Source organism: Tiliqua scincoides, chromosome 7 (genome assembly GCF_035046505.1).
Source record: "Tiliqua scincoides isolate rTilSci1 chromosome 7, rTilSci1.hap2, whole genome shotgun sequence".
Classification (NCBI taxonomy): Eukaryota; Metazoa; Chordata; class Lepidosauria; order Squamata; family Scincidae; genus Tiliqua; species Tiliqua scincoides.
The window spans coordinates 77902558-77920349 of record NC_089827.1 but is presented as its reverse complement, the minus strand read 5'-3'; the positions used below and the strand labels follow the sequence as shown (position 1 = coordinate 77920349).

General features: G+C 40.3%; 2 protein-coding genes across 3 annotated transcripts in view; one reads left to right on the top strand and one right to left on the bottom strand.

Moving 5' to 3' along the window:
- GNS (glucosamine (N-acetyl)-6-sulfatase) overlaps positions 1-13551 on the top strand; it is a 28302-nt gene extending 14751 nt beyond the window's left edge. The window contains exons 8-14 of the mRNA XM_066634085.1: positions 1442-1560; positions 1993-2096; positions 3590-3691; positions 4911-5018; positions 5252-5362; positions 8971-9131; positions 10075-13551. Coding sequence (XP_066490182.1) covers positions 1442-1560; positions 1993-2096; positions 3590-3691; positions 4911-5018; positions 5252-5362; positions 8971-9131; positions 10075-10150 — 781 coding nt within the window. The 3' untranslated portion in view covers positions 10151-13551. The remainder of the gene's footprint in view (positions 1-1441; positions 1561-1992; positions 2097-3589; positions 3692-4910; positions 5019-5251; positions 5363-8970; positions 9132-10074) is intronic.
- A 1560-nt stretch (positions 13552-15111) lies between these two features.
- Positions 15112-17792, bottom strand: part of RASSF3 (Ras association domain family member 3) — a 28783-nt gene continuing 26102 nt past the window's right edge. For both annotated transcript variants that reach the window (XM_066634541.1, XM_066634542.1), the window contains exon 5: positions 15112-17754. In XM_066634541.1, the coding sequence (XP_066490638.1) occupies positions 17605-17754 (150 nt within the window). In that variant the 3' untranslated portion in view covers positions 15112-17604. The remainder of the gene's footprint in view (positions 17755-17792) is intronic.

The window sequence follows — 17792 nt, the reverse complement described above, 5'->3', positions numbered from 1 at the left end:
ATGATGTAATCACCAGTCAATTCTGGGAGCTGCATACTGCAAATGCAGCAGTATGATGTTTTGAGTCCCAACAGTTTGGGAACTGCTAGTGTATAGGATTGTAGCCTTAGAAGCTCTGTTGGTGCTCAGTTTCAGGACTGTGAATCTTGTAGATCAGTGTTCTTCAACATTGGGGTTGTGACCCCTATCAGGTCATGAAGCCTCAGTTGTGGGGTTGTGGCAACTTATGGGAACAAAATAGGTTGAAGACACTGAACTGGAGCACCAACTGGTAAAGGAGGAGGTATCTGGTGTGCCCCTTCAGGTACCAAGAGATTGTGTCCAGTCCTTCTCAAGTTCTTAGCAATTGTGGTAAAATAGCTTTCACTAGTGCTAGGCTTCATGGCAGTTCCTTTTCTGCTCATTCAGAGAGCATTCTTATTGAGTATTTGTTTACAGTGAACAGAGATGGGAGGGTCTAATGGGGGGGTGGAGAGTGGGCTGATAGGGTCCTGGGAGGGTAAACAGTGGCTCCCCAGTCTCATACCTTATTTTATTTATTGAGGTCATGCCACAAAAAAGATTCAAGACTAGTGTTGTAGATTTTCATGTTCATAGCATTATAAACATCTGAATAGACATTCTCAGTATTAAACAAATTGAATCAAACTTCTTGGTAGGCTTTACTGGACAGGAAAGGAAATTTAGTGTTTACAAGTGGGGCTTCCATATCCTCAGGTTATGTATCTGTGGCTCTGGCTCACTGCTGGTCCCCTGCACCTGCGCTGAACCAGAGTTGGCCCAGCCTGAGCCCTCTGAAGGCAACCAGAGCTGTGAAGCCCACAGAGGCCACAATCTGTGGGCTTTCAGGCCCAAAAATGTCACTTTTCAGGCCGAAAAACCATTTCAACCAAAAAACTCTCCAGGCAGTCTCTGGGCATCAGAAAGTCCTCCAGAGGTGACCAGAACCCAACTTTGGTTGCTTTTGAAGGCTTTAAGGGGCTGAAACAGCGAATTTGCTCATCTGTGGTTTTTGGTACCCTCAGGGGATCCAAGAACAGATCCCTCACGAACACCAAGGCCCCACCTGTGCATACAAAACAGTTTCTAAAAGTTTTAAGTTTCTAAAAGCATTCATTACTACCAAATTTTGTTAATGGTTTTTGAATAATTAAATTTTTACAGATCTTTTAAGTTAGGTTAAGTACATTAATGCCTAGTCTGGTTCAGTTTACAGGTAGGTGAAAATGCAGGCTTTAATCTTAGGTTAGTGGAATGCCATCAGAAGCTGCTTATAGCAGGTTAGACATTTGTACAGCAGATTCAGGTTTTCAGATCAAAATATAGTTAGGTTGTGCAACCTCAATTTTTAACAACTTTCACTTTGAGCTGTGCAACTTACATTTTGCATGCACACATACTATTCGTTGTAGTACAGCTGAACAATGCTGTTGGCACGCAGGTGGCAGACACTTTTGTCAGTGGACGACCTGATAGAAAAACTTGTGAAGAGGTTGGAATTCCATGGAGAGCTGAATAATACATACATTTTTTATACATCTGACAATGGCTTTCATACAGGTAGGTCTTTTATATATAAAGTTTCTGTATAACTAGAAATATAAATTTCTACATAAACAGAATTTACATAGGAGTTGTATGCATGCATTTGGAACCAATTCAGAAAAGAAATAGATAATTTTTGGGAACTGCTGTGGAGAAGAGCTATAGATTTGTGGTCTTGAAAATTATTGACATCCAGATCTGATTATCATATCACTTTGAAGTCATCTACCACTGATATTTCTCCGTAGAATATTTAACTGGGTTAGGAAAACTCTAAACTTAAGGCCAGTGCTGGGGAGCCTAAATTAAAATATTTCCTAAGAAACTAGACAGATGTGTCTCTAATTGGTGAGATAGTATACAAACTATCTTTGCCCTCTCATGGTATTTAACTATAGTATTAAAAATGGACTAAGTCACGATTTCTACTCTGTATGTCTTTTTAAGGTCAGTTTTCTTTGCCTATTGACAAACGGCAGCTTTATGAGTTTGACATTAAAGTCCCACTTCTTGTTCGAGGTCCAGGAATCAAGCCCAACCAGACAAAAAAGGTACGCTTGCACATGACAACACTACAGTGCATTTTGGGATATGTTTTCAAAGCAGTCTTAATTCCAGAACAGCTGCAAGTCCAAACTGAATGAGTCAACAATGTGTGGAGCTAATATTATGAATTCAAATCTGTTGAGCCCAAAACAGAGAAAATTGAGTTGGAAAGTCTGCAGTTGCATAGAATGTAACATAGAGCATTTGTCAGAACTGCTAAATGGTATTTGTTCCTGAGTTGGCTTTGCAAAGAAATCCATAGACTTATTAGCCTTCCTACCCCCACCCACATCTGTCTTATTGTGTATTTTCCAAAAATGGTGTTGAAGCACCCTTGCCTGGTTAATGGTGCTGATTTGTATGCATGTGTGAGCAGGTGAGTTTGGTTGTTTGCAAGCCTAAATTAAAATATTTCCTAAGAAACTACCTGGAATACTCCCAGATGGTGTACACCTCCATTTTGCTCCCCCTGCCCGGAATGGCTCCAAAGGAGAGGCGGAGGGGCCATGTGCAGGCTGTGATGAAGCTCCCTGAAAAACGCAATGCCTTATAGCCCCCCAAGCAACACCACTGGGTCTGTGTGTTGTATTGTAACTTCTCAGATGTCAAGCGGATGAGAAATAGATTTCTTGTTCAGATGTTTTTTAGAAAGCTGGAATATGTAACCAGGACTGGCATTCTGCAGATGTATTCTTATTGCCCCCAAATATGTAGTCATGGTTAGGAGAACTGGCACTTGGGTACGAAGGAGCAGATATTCTTTTTATTAAAAAGGAAAAGCAAGAAATATGAACAACTTTAATTTTTTTCCTGGAGATTCCCTATTCCTTTTTTGCTGTCTCTTGAAAGCAGTGGAATTGAATATGGCTGAAGTTTTATGGTTCTATGCATGCACAAATGGAAAGAGAAGATAAGATCTGAATTATTATACAACATTGGTGGCCAGCGCCCTTCAGCTTTAGGGACCTGTAACACTTGTGTGGATGAGGAGACTTCAGCAGGTGCTGCTTGTCATCTCACAGATGACAGGCCACACCTGCTGGAGGTCCAGGTCCCCTAAAGTTAAAAAGCTAGCTACTCCTGTTATGCAACACTGATGTGTATCTTCTTGTACTGTACCCTCTTTATTGTAAAATATAATGTTCAGTTAAAGAAAAACACTGGCCTCTTAATACCAGAAGCAAAGACCATCCTGAGGGTGATGCAGTGGCAGCTACCAGTCCCAAGTTTACATGGAAGGGGCCCTACCTAGACAGTGCATCAAGGGGAGTGTGCGTAAATTGCAGTTAGGAGTAGCCAGAGCGGTTTGCCACTCAGCTACTCCTTGAAGCTTTAACTTGTGTTCACTGTTCTTTATAATACAGAGGAAGTATACAAAGGTGGTCAAAGGAAGTGGAGAGGAATGTGGTAGCTGGCATGTTTGATCAATGCAGAATTAACAGATCTGTGCTTCATGTTGATCTTAGTTCTGTAATACGTTGTTTCTCCTGTGTTCTAGATGCTGGTGGCAAACATTGATTTGGGTCCTACTATTTTAGATATTGCTGGCTATGATATAAATAAAACACAGATGGATGGGATGTCATTATTGCCTCTTCTGGTAAGTACACAGGTGGGGTTCTTCAGTATTCCAATGCTACTGCAAGGATTGCCCTATGCAGATACCACTTTGTAAATTGGATTAGGATGATCTGTACATAGTGCTTTCATACAGTCTTTACTGTCTTGGTATTTGTAGGAATGGCTATTGCATATTTTGATTAGAAGCCACTTTTAAACTAAATGTATTGTGAGCTGCATGAAGGCATTAGATACCTTACCTCATTTTATTTGCCATAAAAATGAAAAATGGAGAAATAATTTATGCCAGATTCCAGATGAGTCAAGTAGCATAGGAAAGGTAGATGTTTGTAACATGCAAGTTAGCATACTGTCTTTGAGCACAAAAGCTTGAATTTCTTACAGCATAATTCATTGCATATTTATGCAGAAGTCTTGCTGTGTTCAGTGAGACTTACTCCTTAGAGCTCCCCTCATGGAAGGTGCTTGTGCCTAGTTTCCAGCAGTTTCTTTCCACCCCAAAGTACCAGATTTTGCTTCCAAGATTGTTTCCAAGGGTCCCAGGGGCTTGGGGAACTGTCTTTGAGAAGAGGCAGTAGAAAAGATTGCTTGCCCATGTTCTGTTGAATTTGCAGTACTGAGTCTGTAAGGGCACAATCCTAACCCCTGATGTCAGTGCTTTCCAGCATTGACATAAGGGCAGTGCAGCTCTGAGGAAAGGGAACAAACATTCCCTTACTTTGAGGAGGCCTCTGAGTGACACCCAACTGCAGGGTGCAGCACACATCCTATTGGCACCACTGTGCCAGTGCTGGAAAGCACTGACATCAGGGGTTAGGATTGCGCCCTAAGTCTCTCACAGTGACTTATGAGAGTCAGTGAGAAAGGTGGTATACAAATGCTATTATTATTACTACTACTTAAGATGCGTATCCATTGTGAATCTAGTAGACATCACTTAATACACTTAGTGGGTCATCAGGTAATTTGAGATTTTGTATAGGTTGATGTTTCTTAACAACTCTGGTGTTTTTGAAACCCAGAGATTCAAAATTGTAACAATCCAAAGTCAAAAAAACTAGAGGGTTGAATGACGGTGGGTTATTTCTTCAGATCTACCTTTTTTGCTGCTGTTGCACACTCAGACTTTATCTCCAAAATTATGACTAAAAGCACTTTTTTATCTAAGAAACTTACATTCCATTTGCCCACAAAAAAAGTCAACTCCCCCCCATTTGTTAATGTTTGTTTTCTTTTAGAGAGGAGACACAAATGTGACCTGGAGATCAGACGTCTTGGTTGAATACCAAGGAGAAGGTCATAACAGCAGTGATCCTACCTGTCCTGCCCTTGGGCCTGGTGTCACCGTATGTATTTTTTGTTTACTTTTAGAATTCCTCATATCCTATGAAGTAGAGAAATGGTTTGTGCATAAAGATTAGGAGCAATATGTTGCGTGTGGGCTTGAAAGGCAAGAAGGATATAGTATAAAAATAAGTGTGGAGGTCACCACAGGCTCCAGGTGGATCTAGATCTGTGTTGCTATTCCAGTATTTAGCTTTGTGTGAATATGAATATGAACACTTCTCTGTTCTTGCAGCATTGCTTTCCAGACTGTGTTTGTGAAGATGCATACAACAATACCTATGCATGTGTAAGGACACTGTCAGCAAAGTGGAATCTGCAGTACTGTGAATTTGATGATCGGGAGGTAATTCCGTGCTCTATACATTTCAATCTTAAATTTTTATACTGTGATTCTTGTACAAGATGCATGGAAATACAAAATGAGTTGCTTTGACACTGCTATAAATAAAGAGGATAAACAGAGGTAATGAAACAGCCCTCAGACCAGCTCAGGGAGGTGCACCTTCCCTGAAAGTGGAAACAGTGTCATCAGATGTTTCAGAAGCTACAATTCTGTGCACCATTACTTAAGAATAGCACCCATGGAAAGCAGTGGGTCTGCTTCTTAATAAATTGGGTTGCGCCTACGTGTAGCTGTGCTTGCTCTCGCTTAGTCCTTCTTACTTTTCTCTCTGCTATGAATTGAATTGTATGTGGAGCCTCTGGCTTAACACACTAGGCACCTTAAAGAAGGATTTGATTAATGGTTCTACTGGTATGTTGTTTTCAGGCACTTGCTCTGATACTGTTTACAGAAAGGTTGTGAAGACCAGAATTTAAAACTTAATGAATAAAAATGTATCTTAGGATCTTTTATTATGTGTTTAATAAATTAGAGACTGTACATTTCTTAGGTAACAATTACTAGTAGATTATTTTTCAGAATCTGGACTTGGATAAAATCAGACAAAACTATAGTTAGACACCCCCCCCCCAAGTTTAACCCCAGACTTAACTGAGGGTCATAAAATTCCATTATTCCCCTGAGTGCCTGCCCTCGACTTACCTGTGAGATTGACTTATAGGCGGGTGGCTGTGGTGCCTTCTTGTGTCAGTTCTAAATCTTCTGCCAATTGGTTTGAACTTTTCAGATTATGTTCAGCTTAGTGATGTCAAATTTCCAGAAACTTGTAAGTCTCAGGATACATTTTGGGGAAACATGAAATATATACACATTATTTTTATATAAAACCTAGGTTTATTTTATATCTGCTACACAGCTGCAAACCGCTGTACCATATGCTATGCTTGGACTGGTTAGTGTTCTCAGCTACACTTACAGATTCTTCCACTGAGGCTTTGGTGTACCTGCAACAGCCTCAGTTTCTTCCACAGCTCCTTCTGCCCTTTCCATTCCCCAGCAAAGCAGCGTAAAACTTTTTTTCCTCCAAGTTTGTAGCAGGGTGTCTTGGTCACAGTCATTTGAAAGGGGAGATGAAAATGTTGACTGAGACCAAGTCAAAAGGATGGCAGATGCAAGAGCACTGAACGTTTTGCTCTTTTTTTTGAAAAACTACTTTTTTTTTTTAAGTAGAGCACCGGTCACCAAAGAAGGCAGGTAGCAGTCCTCAAGAAGCGAATCCCTGTGTGCTTCTCTCAGGAAGAGGGAAGTGCCCACTAGATGCAGAAATACATCTTGGATTTGCCTCTAGTCTTTTGCCTACAGTGTGCACTGCAATTTTTCTCTTCTTCTGTAGAGTCCCTTACATACAAATCTTCATGCCACACGGCTTCTGGCATTTGAGTGAGTAAAATCTTACCTTAAAATATGTTTCACCCATTAGAAAAGAAAAACATTTCATCAGAATGGTTTTCAGTGTTTCCCAACTTTCCATTTTTTCATAGGAAAAATTAAAAATCATCCTTGGAGGAAAAAATGAAGAAGAAAAAAAGCTGGTCTGAATTTTTCCAGTTTCTTTCTGGACCTTCATGTCTGATTCAGCCTACATATCTCATTCCATGAGTACAGAATTTAATTGTGTGTGTGAGTGGAATTACCAGCATAGGTGTTTGGCTGCTGTAATTCTGGCATTAGGCACTAATTATCAGCACTGGCAATAAATACTTGGAGACTGCCCTGTTTTCTGACTTTAACCTTCAGCTACTCAGTGTCTGGAAAGCAAAATAAGAGCTGCTGGTGTAACTTCCGTAAACAACTCAAGGCTACTGCGCACATTATGGAAATTAATTGATGGTGAAGGGCATTGTAGTGCTTAAATACAAGGCTGAGATTGGTGTAATGACAATCTCAAGCTGACTTTGATGAACCATAAGGACTGTAAATTTAACAATGCAATCCTCTGAGCTGGAGAAACCAAAGTTGGACAAAAAGATCTAGGATAATTGTCCTGGAACAGGATTTTACCCTTTAGAAGCAAAATTAAGATCTCATTAGTATTATCCTACTTCATAAACATTGAACATTTTTTTCCAGCTTTCATAAACCTGATCCACTGCCAACTTGATGAAACTATAGGTTGATAAAGAGGTGCTAGTGGTTCTCCGGTTTCTGGTTCCTGTCACACCAACCAAGCCCAAGTCCATATTGATGTACAACTCCTATAAAAGATCCAGATGGCTCCATTGGAGATTGTGTATGAGGGATTTAGGCCATGCTTCTGTAAAACCAAATAATTTACCTTATCTTAATCCCTCAGGCACGAATACTGGCAACATACCCTTAGTACACCTAGTTTGTGACATTCAGCTTTTCTGAAGTAAACATATTGGATGATCACATATAGCAGGGATGTCCAAAGTTTTTGGCAGGAGGGCCACATCATCTCTCTGACACTGTATTGGGGGCCGGGGGGGGAAGAATTAATTTACATTTAAAATTTGAACAAATTTACATAAATGAATATATTAAAGATGAACTTATGAATGAATGGTCTTGCAATAGCTCAAGGCCTATAAAAGGCCTTGCACAAAGCAAGGCTGGCCTTTCCTTTGCTGGTGCTACTGCATCTCAGACATGAAACAACAAGCAGTGGAGGGAGCTGTCATCCCACAGCTCACGTGAGAGGTCAAACAGTCGCCCTCACGCTGACAGCAGTTGTGTCGGGCCAGTGTGGGCTCCAACAAATTTCTGGAGGGCCAGAGGCTCATTGGAGACTGGGGACCCCCTGAGGGCCGCATTGAGAGGCACCCCTGACATATAGTATTGGTTTGATAAAGGAGACACTGGTTCAATGTAGAGGTGAAACCAGAGCTATACTAAACCTTGCATGAATTTGAGTGTACAGGCTTGTGAACCCAGTATTGTGAGATTAGTGAAAAGCCTGACCTACAGTCTATCTCAGGGGTGTCCAAAGTTTTTGGCAGGAGGGCCACATCATCTTCCTGACACTGTGTCGGGGGCCGGGAGGAAAAAGAATTAACTTACATTTAAAATTTGAATAAATTTACATAAGTTTACTTAAATGAATGTATTAAAGATGAATTTATATGAATGAATGAAGGTCTTGCAATAACGTATTGCCTTGCACAAAGCAAGGCTGGCCTTTACTTTGCTGCCACTACTGCATAACAAACGTGAAACAGCAAGCAGTGGAGGGAGCCCTCATCCCACAACTCACGCAAGAGGTCAAACAGTCGCCCTCATGCTGAGAGCAGTTGCGTCAGGTTGACATGGACTCCAACAAATCTCCGGAGGGCCAGAGGCTCATTGGAGATTGGAGGCTCCCCGAGGGCCGCTTTGAGAGGCCTCAAGAGCCGCAAGTGGCCCCAGGGCCGGGGTTTGGGCACCCCTGGTCTATCTGAAACATTGCCACTGAACATACTTGGCTATGCTTAAGAGGCTAGCCTAACTCATTAAACCTGGCCATTTATCACTGCATAATCTTAAACCTAGGCTTTTTCAAGGTGCATACACACTGAATATGTCTGACAGCACCGTTTTTGTGTTTACAGGTTTTTGTTGAAGTTTACAACTTGACTGCAGACCCACACCAATTAAACAATATTGCAAAAACAATTGATCAAGAAATCCTGGAGAAGATGAACTACAGATTAATGATGATGCAGTCGTGTTCTGGAGCAGCTTGCCGTACACCAGGAGTCTTTGACCTAGGGTAAAATTAATCTCTGGCCTATTTAACTTTTTGTAAATGCATACAGAATTAGACTATCCAAATCTCACTTTGTGCAAGTACCAACTGCCTTTTTCTAGTGTTTGGTGCTTGTTCGAGGAGAGGGGGGAGAGTGGAGAAGTTCTTGTTTGTTTCCCTTTTCCCTCTCTAACATGCTGCACTCGCTTCAAAAATGTGCTCCTGAGGGTCCTCCAATTACACAGGCCTACAAAACTGAGGGTCAGAAGAGTTTTTCCCAAACTTTATGGTGGTTTGATATGAATTTGGGTGCTGATTCCAAAAATGGCATCTGTTTTGCCCTGTCACATCTAGTTTTGGAGATATAGTATAGCCTCCTTAGTGAATGGTTCAAGCAGCTTCCTCATGAGGTAGCCATGGTGTAGGCTTCCTCATGAGGAAGCTGCTTGAATCATTCACTGAAGAGGCCATGCCGTGTCTCCAAAACTAGATGTGATAGGGCAAAACGGATGCCATTTTTGGAATCAGCACCCCAAATATACCAAGGAATTGGTGTAACGTTCAAGGAAGCAAAATGTGTGTTGGCCTGTGTTATTCTAATGGGCATGGGTTTCCTAAAGGAATGTTGCACGGTAGCAGTAGTGTAGAGCAGGGGCCTCCAAACTCCAGTCCACTGGCTGGATCCTCCTGGGCAATTTCCCTGGGAAGCGGATCCCCAGCACAAGGCCTGGCAATATTTGGGTATGAAAACCGCTGGCTGTGGGGTAGAACTGGCTTCACCACCACAACACAATGCCTGGAATAATTATTCTGGCGCACCTCAGGCCACAGTTTGGAGACGACTACTGTTGAGGCTTCTTTGTAGCAGAGACACAGTATGTATATCTGCACGTTGAATGCTGGTATTTAAATATCTGAATATATACAGTCAGTTTTCTCTCATCTCTTCTCTCCTGAACACCTTTAGATACAGGTTTAACCCACATCTGATGTTCAGCAGCCACGGGACTCAGACTCGTAGAGTTTTTCCACGCGCATTGTAGCTGCATCAGCTCATCTATCTTGCTGCCTGTGTCCATTTCTTCAGCATGACTGCAGAAGATCTGCCTAATCCCACTGACTACATATGAAAGACTTGATCAACTGGCTTGGTTTGGAGAAACTAACTTCCAGCTGGTTGCCTTGTGCAATACATGTGTACTACAGACACAGTCAATTTAGTCCACTCCAATCTGATCACTACATCAGTTTTGAAAATTTTCTCTCTCAAGTACAGTGTTAACTTGTGACATAAATTTGAATTTGGTTTGGTGTGAATGAGACTGACGATGGAAACTGTTAGCAGCTTAAAAGTATACTGTACAGAGGTGGTTTCAAGGAAGTTGGGAGGGGTGTGTATGGGCAAGGTTACCTCGTGACCTACTGTCTATCCAGAAGCTACAAACTGCCTCCCTGGTGTTACAGCCACTCCGTCTTAAGCTTTTAAGGGGCTATAGGTGTGATTCTTCATTGTTTGTACTGAATCTAGTGTAATCAAATTAACCTGGGAGATTTTCATCCATTTTGTTCTCAGCATTTCAGATCTTAACTGGAGTTGCTGACTAGAACTTGTGCGCCTGTTACATGGTCTTTCTAATCAGCTGTTTTCAAATGAGAACCAAGTAAACCACTAAATGAGCATTGTTCCCAAAGAATTGTGGCACCTCAGCATTCACTTTCTACTTCATGTAGTAGTAGAAACAACTTAAAAGTGAGATGAATGCAAAATATTGAAAATTTAACTGGAAAATGGCATGCTTAAAAGGAAAATATAGTTACCATCCTGAGAGATGTGCACCAGAAAGTAGGTTACTGTGCCTGATCCTCAAAAAGTGTTTAATTGGGATCAAAAGCCTGCATTAAGAGCCCTTTAAGCCAAAGGATTGGCAATTCTTTGGTGTCCAGACTTGATGCTTGGGGAAGCTGTAGTTTATCACTTGTCTATTTACTTATGCGAAATATTATATTGGCAGTTTTCAACATTTAGAAATGATCACTATTTTAATATTTAAAACCTTTTTAATTCATATGTGTTGAAGTTGGTCCATTACTATTCCAAGTGTTAGGTCTGGTACTCTACTTAATTTCTTTCATCTTCTGAAATGGGGTTTTTTTTGTCACTTGTTCCAGGGTTTCAGGGCAGTGCAAAAATGACCATTGATTTGCTTCCAACAGTGACAAGCTTTGGTTTAATGGATTTGACATTACATAGGCTGGCTGTTCAAAAGGCATTAACCTTAAATAACTAGAAGCAGTAGAATGCTGGGTACAGATGTCCAAATTAAAAAAAAGTTTGTACATCATTGCATCACTTCCTAAAGAGTGCACGCGTATTTCTCAGGCAGCTTTGCTATTCAAAATATTTGCAAGCAAGGGGCAAATCTTATCCAAGTCACCACTTGCAGATATAGGAAGGAAATTGCAATTTGGGGGCATGCATACAGTCTTATTTCCTGATGTTACTTGTTATACTAGGATATTTGTGTTAAAACAGAAAGTCTCCTGAGAAAAGGCCTTCAAGTCTGTTATGTTTCCTAGGTTCCCCATAGGGGAAATACAGCTTTTGGCATCAAGTGTTTGTCACTTATTCTTTGTAGGCAGCTTGTAAACTTGTCAGGATGGAGAAAAACAACTCAGTGTTCACTATAAACCCCCCTCCCCCTAAAAAGTAGACAAAATTAGTATTTTTATAATTGTCAAGTCTCCTTTGCTCTGTTCTGGAAGGGAATAATTCCCTTGATAGATAGTTGGAATAAGACTGTTCTGAGCGAGAATGTTTATCTTGCAAATCATGGACTCATAAAAATCTTCTTACACCCTGAAAGAACTGGTGGTTCATGGAGAGCATAAATTCTGGGGAAGAGTCTGATTCAAGGCCTTCCACCAAGACCTTTGAGTAGAACTCTGATGCTGTGCATGCACTCCAGTCCTGCATGCCCTGTTTCCCGTTTCTTTGTGTTTGAGTGAATGTAGCTGAGCATTTATGACCACTTCATTCTGTATACCACAATCAGTCAGAAACAGTTTGTCCTGTCCCTTTTCTAGTCTTCTAAACTATAGTCATTTTTCCTTTCCCTTCTAATCACCAAAGTCCTGAAGTTTTGCATCCTTTTAGTTACCTAAGGACTAGGAAAACCTCTCCCAGCTACAGGCATTAAATTGTTTTTGGTTTTTGCTTGCTATAGATGGAGGTGTCCATTGTCTTCCTCCCTCCATGATTAGTACTTCCAGGTAAGAGTAGTTTGAAATGAATCTGTTTCCAGTAGTACCAGCAAATAGTAATTCAATCACTTAAACATGTTAAGATAACTTTCTCTTCTAATACATACATATAATAATGTATGGGAAACCATGGAGACACGCTTAGATTTAAGATTTTACTGTAAGTTTGATTAGGATAAAGAGCCAGAGCACGTGTTGTTTAATCAGTTCCCTTGACACTAAAGCTAACCACACTTCAAAGTGGCTGCCAAGTCTGCCAGTTTATTTTTTTCTATATTTAGTTCTATATTTATAATTGAGTATTATAGAGCTGAAATTCACCAACTGATTTCTCACAAATAACTTTATGCACTTCTAAACCAATTACTAGCAAGCAGTTCAGAGGAAAATTTTGAAGTTTGTAAGACTTAGAAGCCTTTTTGGGCAAACACTTGAGTAGTCCTGCTGTCCTGTTTGATTTTGCAGATGACCTTGGTATTTTGACATGTTTTAACTGTCCTAATCCAACTCATGTATCTACAGTTGTATATCTGCTCCCAGAAAATACAAATTCTGCTCCTGGAATTCAGCAGCTAATACCAATTCATAAAGCATAGAGGTTGTTCTCAAATAACAGAAACAATGCTGTGCAGATTTGGATGTGATGGCTGGTTGAGTTGGGCGAAAGGGTTAGCCATGTGGTCCTTACCCCCTTATCACTGGAAGCTGCTTCTATCTAGTTCGTTACAGCTGAACATTGATCATATCCTTTCCTTTCTCCCCACAACAGATCCAATCTTTTTTTCCAACAATGCAATTAGAAATAGTAACCTCCTCTGTGTTCCATTGGTCCGATTTTGACTGTGTTGTTTTGAAAATTGTTGTGAAATTCTATATTTGGTGATCTTTGGTTATATGAAAAACCAGCCATTGGACTTCTGCTTTTCTAGTGCTTGTGGCTGCTGCCTTTGGCATCTGGATTTTTCTCTCCTCTCATCCTCACCCCTCCCATAACCAGATAGTGCAAGTATTTTGTGTGTAATGCTGCTTGAAGCCATGATATTGGCTATTAGGGGTAACTGAGAGTTGTATACATGTCAATTTTATTGCTCATGAATCATAGCATTTTGTTTTAGGAAGTACCCTTTGAAGGATCCTGTATATTGCTGCACTTTTCAGTAATTAAACTTATGTCTACAACAAATATGTACTTGTGAACTGAAACCAGGGGCTTTAATTAGGTTGCAAAACATTCATTTCTGGATCATTGAGTGGCCATTTATTTTGGCAATTGGACAGTAGAGAAACAGTGCAGAGGAAGGGTATAAGGGTAGTGATTTTCAACCTTTTTCGTCTCATGGCACACTGACAAGGTCCTAAAATTGTCAAGGCACACCATCAGTTTTTTGACAATTGATAAGGCACACCATGCTATTGGTGGGGGCTCACATCCTCCAATGACCTCACTATTAAATACCCTCTCCCATGGCACACCTGCAGACCATTTGCAGTACACCAGTGTGCCATGGCGCAGTGGTTGAAAATGGCTGCTCTAGAAATACATGCTGGAAATGGTCATGTCATTTGGCAAGTAGGTGTTGGGGCTTTGGGCCAAGGCTCTGTATTGAGGCCTCTGGAGTGCTTGTTCTGCTCCTGATAATGAAAATGGTTAAGGGTATTAAAGGGTGTAAACCTGCCAGCAGGGACCTGGCTGACTCCGATTCAGAAACCCAAGCAACACCAACTCCCTCTTCTCACAGGACCTGGGCCTGCCATGGAAAAAAAGACTGGGAGGAAACCATGCACAGTGCCATAGTCCAGGCACAGCCCTTGTCTTTAGTGCCTTACAAACCAGGGCTTTGAGTGGGATGTACTTATTTCCACCATGCTGTGTCTAACTTTGTCCACTTATGCAGTCTTTCACCCGTTTGTAACATAAAATCAGTTTTGCACAAGCAGGAATGGCCGGAGAACTCATGGGCCAGGGTTTCCTTGCACCAGGGGCCAAGCCCCTGCTCTTTCACTTTCAGCTGTTTGCCTTTCAACCAGCATTCACAATGTATGGCTCTTGGGGGGGGGAGCACACTATTAAAAAATATTTAGTTGTAGATAACTGTTTATAAAGTGTGCCAAACTATAGCCAGGAAACGTTCAACAAAGCCACTACAATATGAACGTTTGTTGTAGTCCATTAGGGTTACTATCATTGCATCACCATCAGCCTGTCTCACTTAGAAGCAGCTACAGCAGCCGGCATGCATCTGCAAGTATTGCAGCATTTTGCCATCTCTCATGGTGAAAAAAACCACTTACTTTCTTCCCTGATGGAGTTTTCTGCAACTTATGGCTCATGTCCAAGGACCCAAGCAGAGCTGAAGGTTTTTAAAAACAAACTAAATGCATGAGAAAACAAAACCATGTCTGAGCAGATTAGTGTGGCTGTAAAGTGGTTTTCTGTGGCAGTTAAGAGAAAAGGGAACCAAGTGGCCTTCCCTAGCTAGTCCTTCCTGAAAAGGGAATGCAGTCGTCTCCATGAGTTGGGCACAATATGCTGTGGGGGGTGCTCTCCCTTGCTGGCTCTTGTCAGGGCACAAAGTATAATAGCAGTTATGTTTAAGTCTTTGTTTCTTCAAATAGAGCTGCTCTTAGCAGTCACAGAAAAGCAAAGAAACAGTAATCCCCTCCCCCAAAATTCATTTTTTCCCTTGCAGTGCTTTTACTGTGACACTCTTATTTAATAAATTCAACAATGGAAACAACCACATTTGTTTCAAGTTCAGCTTTAATGATGGAATCAAAACCTGCTATTTTAGTAACTTGAAAAGGGAATTAAAGCTTCCCTATTTAAAAAAACAAGCCTTTAAAAACAATAAATAGGACAGTTTCTAAAAAAGAAAAACAAAATTTTCAGTGTTTCCCACAGAGCTTGCATCTCATTTATGGTACCACCAAATAGATAATACATAAATTTTGCATCACATTTTTGACAAATAATCTGAAACTAAAAGTTATATCAAATCTCACAAAAGACAGACTTGGGTCACCACTGACCTATTCTTTTAAATTAAAAAAACTGTTGCAGTAACCAGTGATAAGTGTTTGTGGTGTTTAAGCTTCAGAACATAATATTAAACCTGTTTTCACTTCTTAAAGTGGTAGTGCATAAGACACACCAAGATTTGAGAGTAAAGAAAAGTACAAATTTCAAGTAAGAATTTAAAGTTCACATACTTGTTAAATTACCATTTCTAGATTCAAACAGTATTTACTTCTGCACAACAAATGTATAAATAGTTAATAGCAAACACTGAATAGGGGCTGTTGGAGGCCTTAACCCATTCCAGTGTGCAAGCTGCCACAAAGTCCTTTGCTGTGGTGATACTTTCTGCAGATGCATCATTTAATTGAATCAACTCTGGGCATAGCTCAACTGTATGCAATGCATGCGCCCCGCCTGTGGTAGCATATTCTTGGTGGTGCATACCATGTATCTTACTGTAAGGAACATTTGCATGGTTACTACTTTCATCACCACAGGTTTAATAGCTTTTTGATGGCTAACACACAGGAACAGTAATATCTAACAAGCCAACACACATTCCACAGTATTTGCAGGAAAATAATTTTAACCAGCACCACTAGTCTGAGACTGATTATGTCTCCAATAAAATGAAAGTCACAAACGACTATAATGCTACATGTGAAATAAAAATCCAAACAAGATATGCCATCAATTATTATTTGATAGCTAGTTCTACTTTTAATTTACTGATAACACTTTACAACATCAAGATTGTCTTGGCAAATATATAATTCAAATCTCTCCCTCAATATTTTGAGAGAAGAAGAAAAAAAGCAGCCAACCTTTAAACTGAAGGCACACTTCTCCAAGAGAATGCAGTATTTTTGGTGTAGCACACAATGTCCACTAGGAGTCACCCAAGTGGCAGATAAGATACTCTGAAATTTTGAGGCAGATGCCCAAATGAGAACTCAGATTACTGCTCATGATTCAATTAAACTATCTAAATTTAAGTTCTTGTAAGTCAAGTTATTATTATTCCCCCCTGGGTGGCTGCAGATATACACATTTATATAGAATATTTGTATTGCACACCCATAACTTTGGTTTCATTTACCTTACATATGCAATTAAAATATTTCTGGAAAACAAAGTTACAGTCAAATATAAAATACAATCATTCCTCCTCCATTATTTATCTTGGATGTAGCTGAGCAGCACATAGAATCCTCACCAACTTTTAAACCATATGTAGCCAAAAACAATGGATAACTCAAGTTTCCCAAAGTAAAAGGCAATATGCAAACATTGCATCTCCCAGCGTGCTTCAAAATGCAAAGTTTCTTTTTTGCTTTGAGCTTTAAAGGAACGCAGAGGATAAAACTATTTTAATTTTTTTAAGAACTAAAAGTTTGTGCTGAGATCAATTAACCTGCACCTTCACATGCAGTGAATCAAAGAATTCTGGATTCTTTCATGCTGATATTGTAATTGCAACATCAGTTTCAGCTATATTTAGTAAATTCCACATCAACAACAGTATTCAATATATTAATTTCAGTAATACTAGAACAGTATAACACTCAACTCTTTTCAATATCAGAACTGACTTGCAGGACAACCCATCTCTCTCCCTCCATTTCAATATCCTTAATTCTCTTCACTGCCTCTTACCTTCTTTTCAACTTCCCCTCTAACCTTCCTCAGTTAAGATTGCTCTAACATCTTCTACACAACATTTGCAACACATTTCTCATCCCTTCTATATATAAAAATAATTTGCTTGCAAGTTATACAGAAATATCTGAAGGTAGTGCAAACTGATTTGGTATCAAATAGTGCCCCAATTCTTATTCTAAACTGAGCCTGGATTTATTATAAAATTCAATTTGCATATCCTTTGTATTCAGAGCTTCAAATTAACGTGAAAAGCAAAGAATGCCTGTTTCATCATGTCTTTTAAAGTAGACTCACCACACAATAACAGCTTGCATGGGAAAGACTCAGGATGCACAGGTCTGCAAGTGTCTAGAACTGCAGCTCCCCTTTGCTTCTACATGCAAGGTTGAAGTCTGCAGATTTATGGGGCCACCTCTACAGGACAGCATGGGTCTTGGTCTCACAAAATGCTCACTTATTTTAAGAGACACAGTCAGCCTTGCTCTGTGAATTGGGGTTGGCATGCTAGGTGATATTTGGTAATGCACATTTTCCTGAGTATTCTTTGGCCCCGTTTTAACCTGGCTTCCAAACGCCACTGAGGGCTTCTTCAAGTTTGTCTCTGTAGGCTGCATAGCGCCTTGTTAAGATTTGCATTTGCTCGTCTTCTTCTTTGTCCAGTATACGCAAGAAGTTCTGTAGTTCAGGAAGGCTGAAGGCTTCCCACTGCCAAAACAGGTATGCAAGCAAAACAAAAATCATCA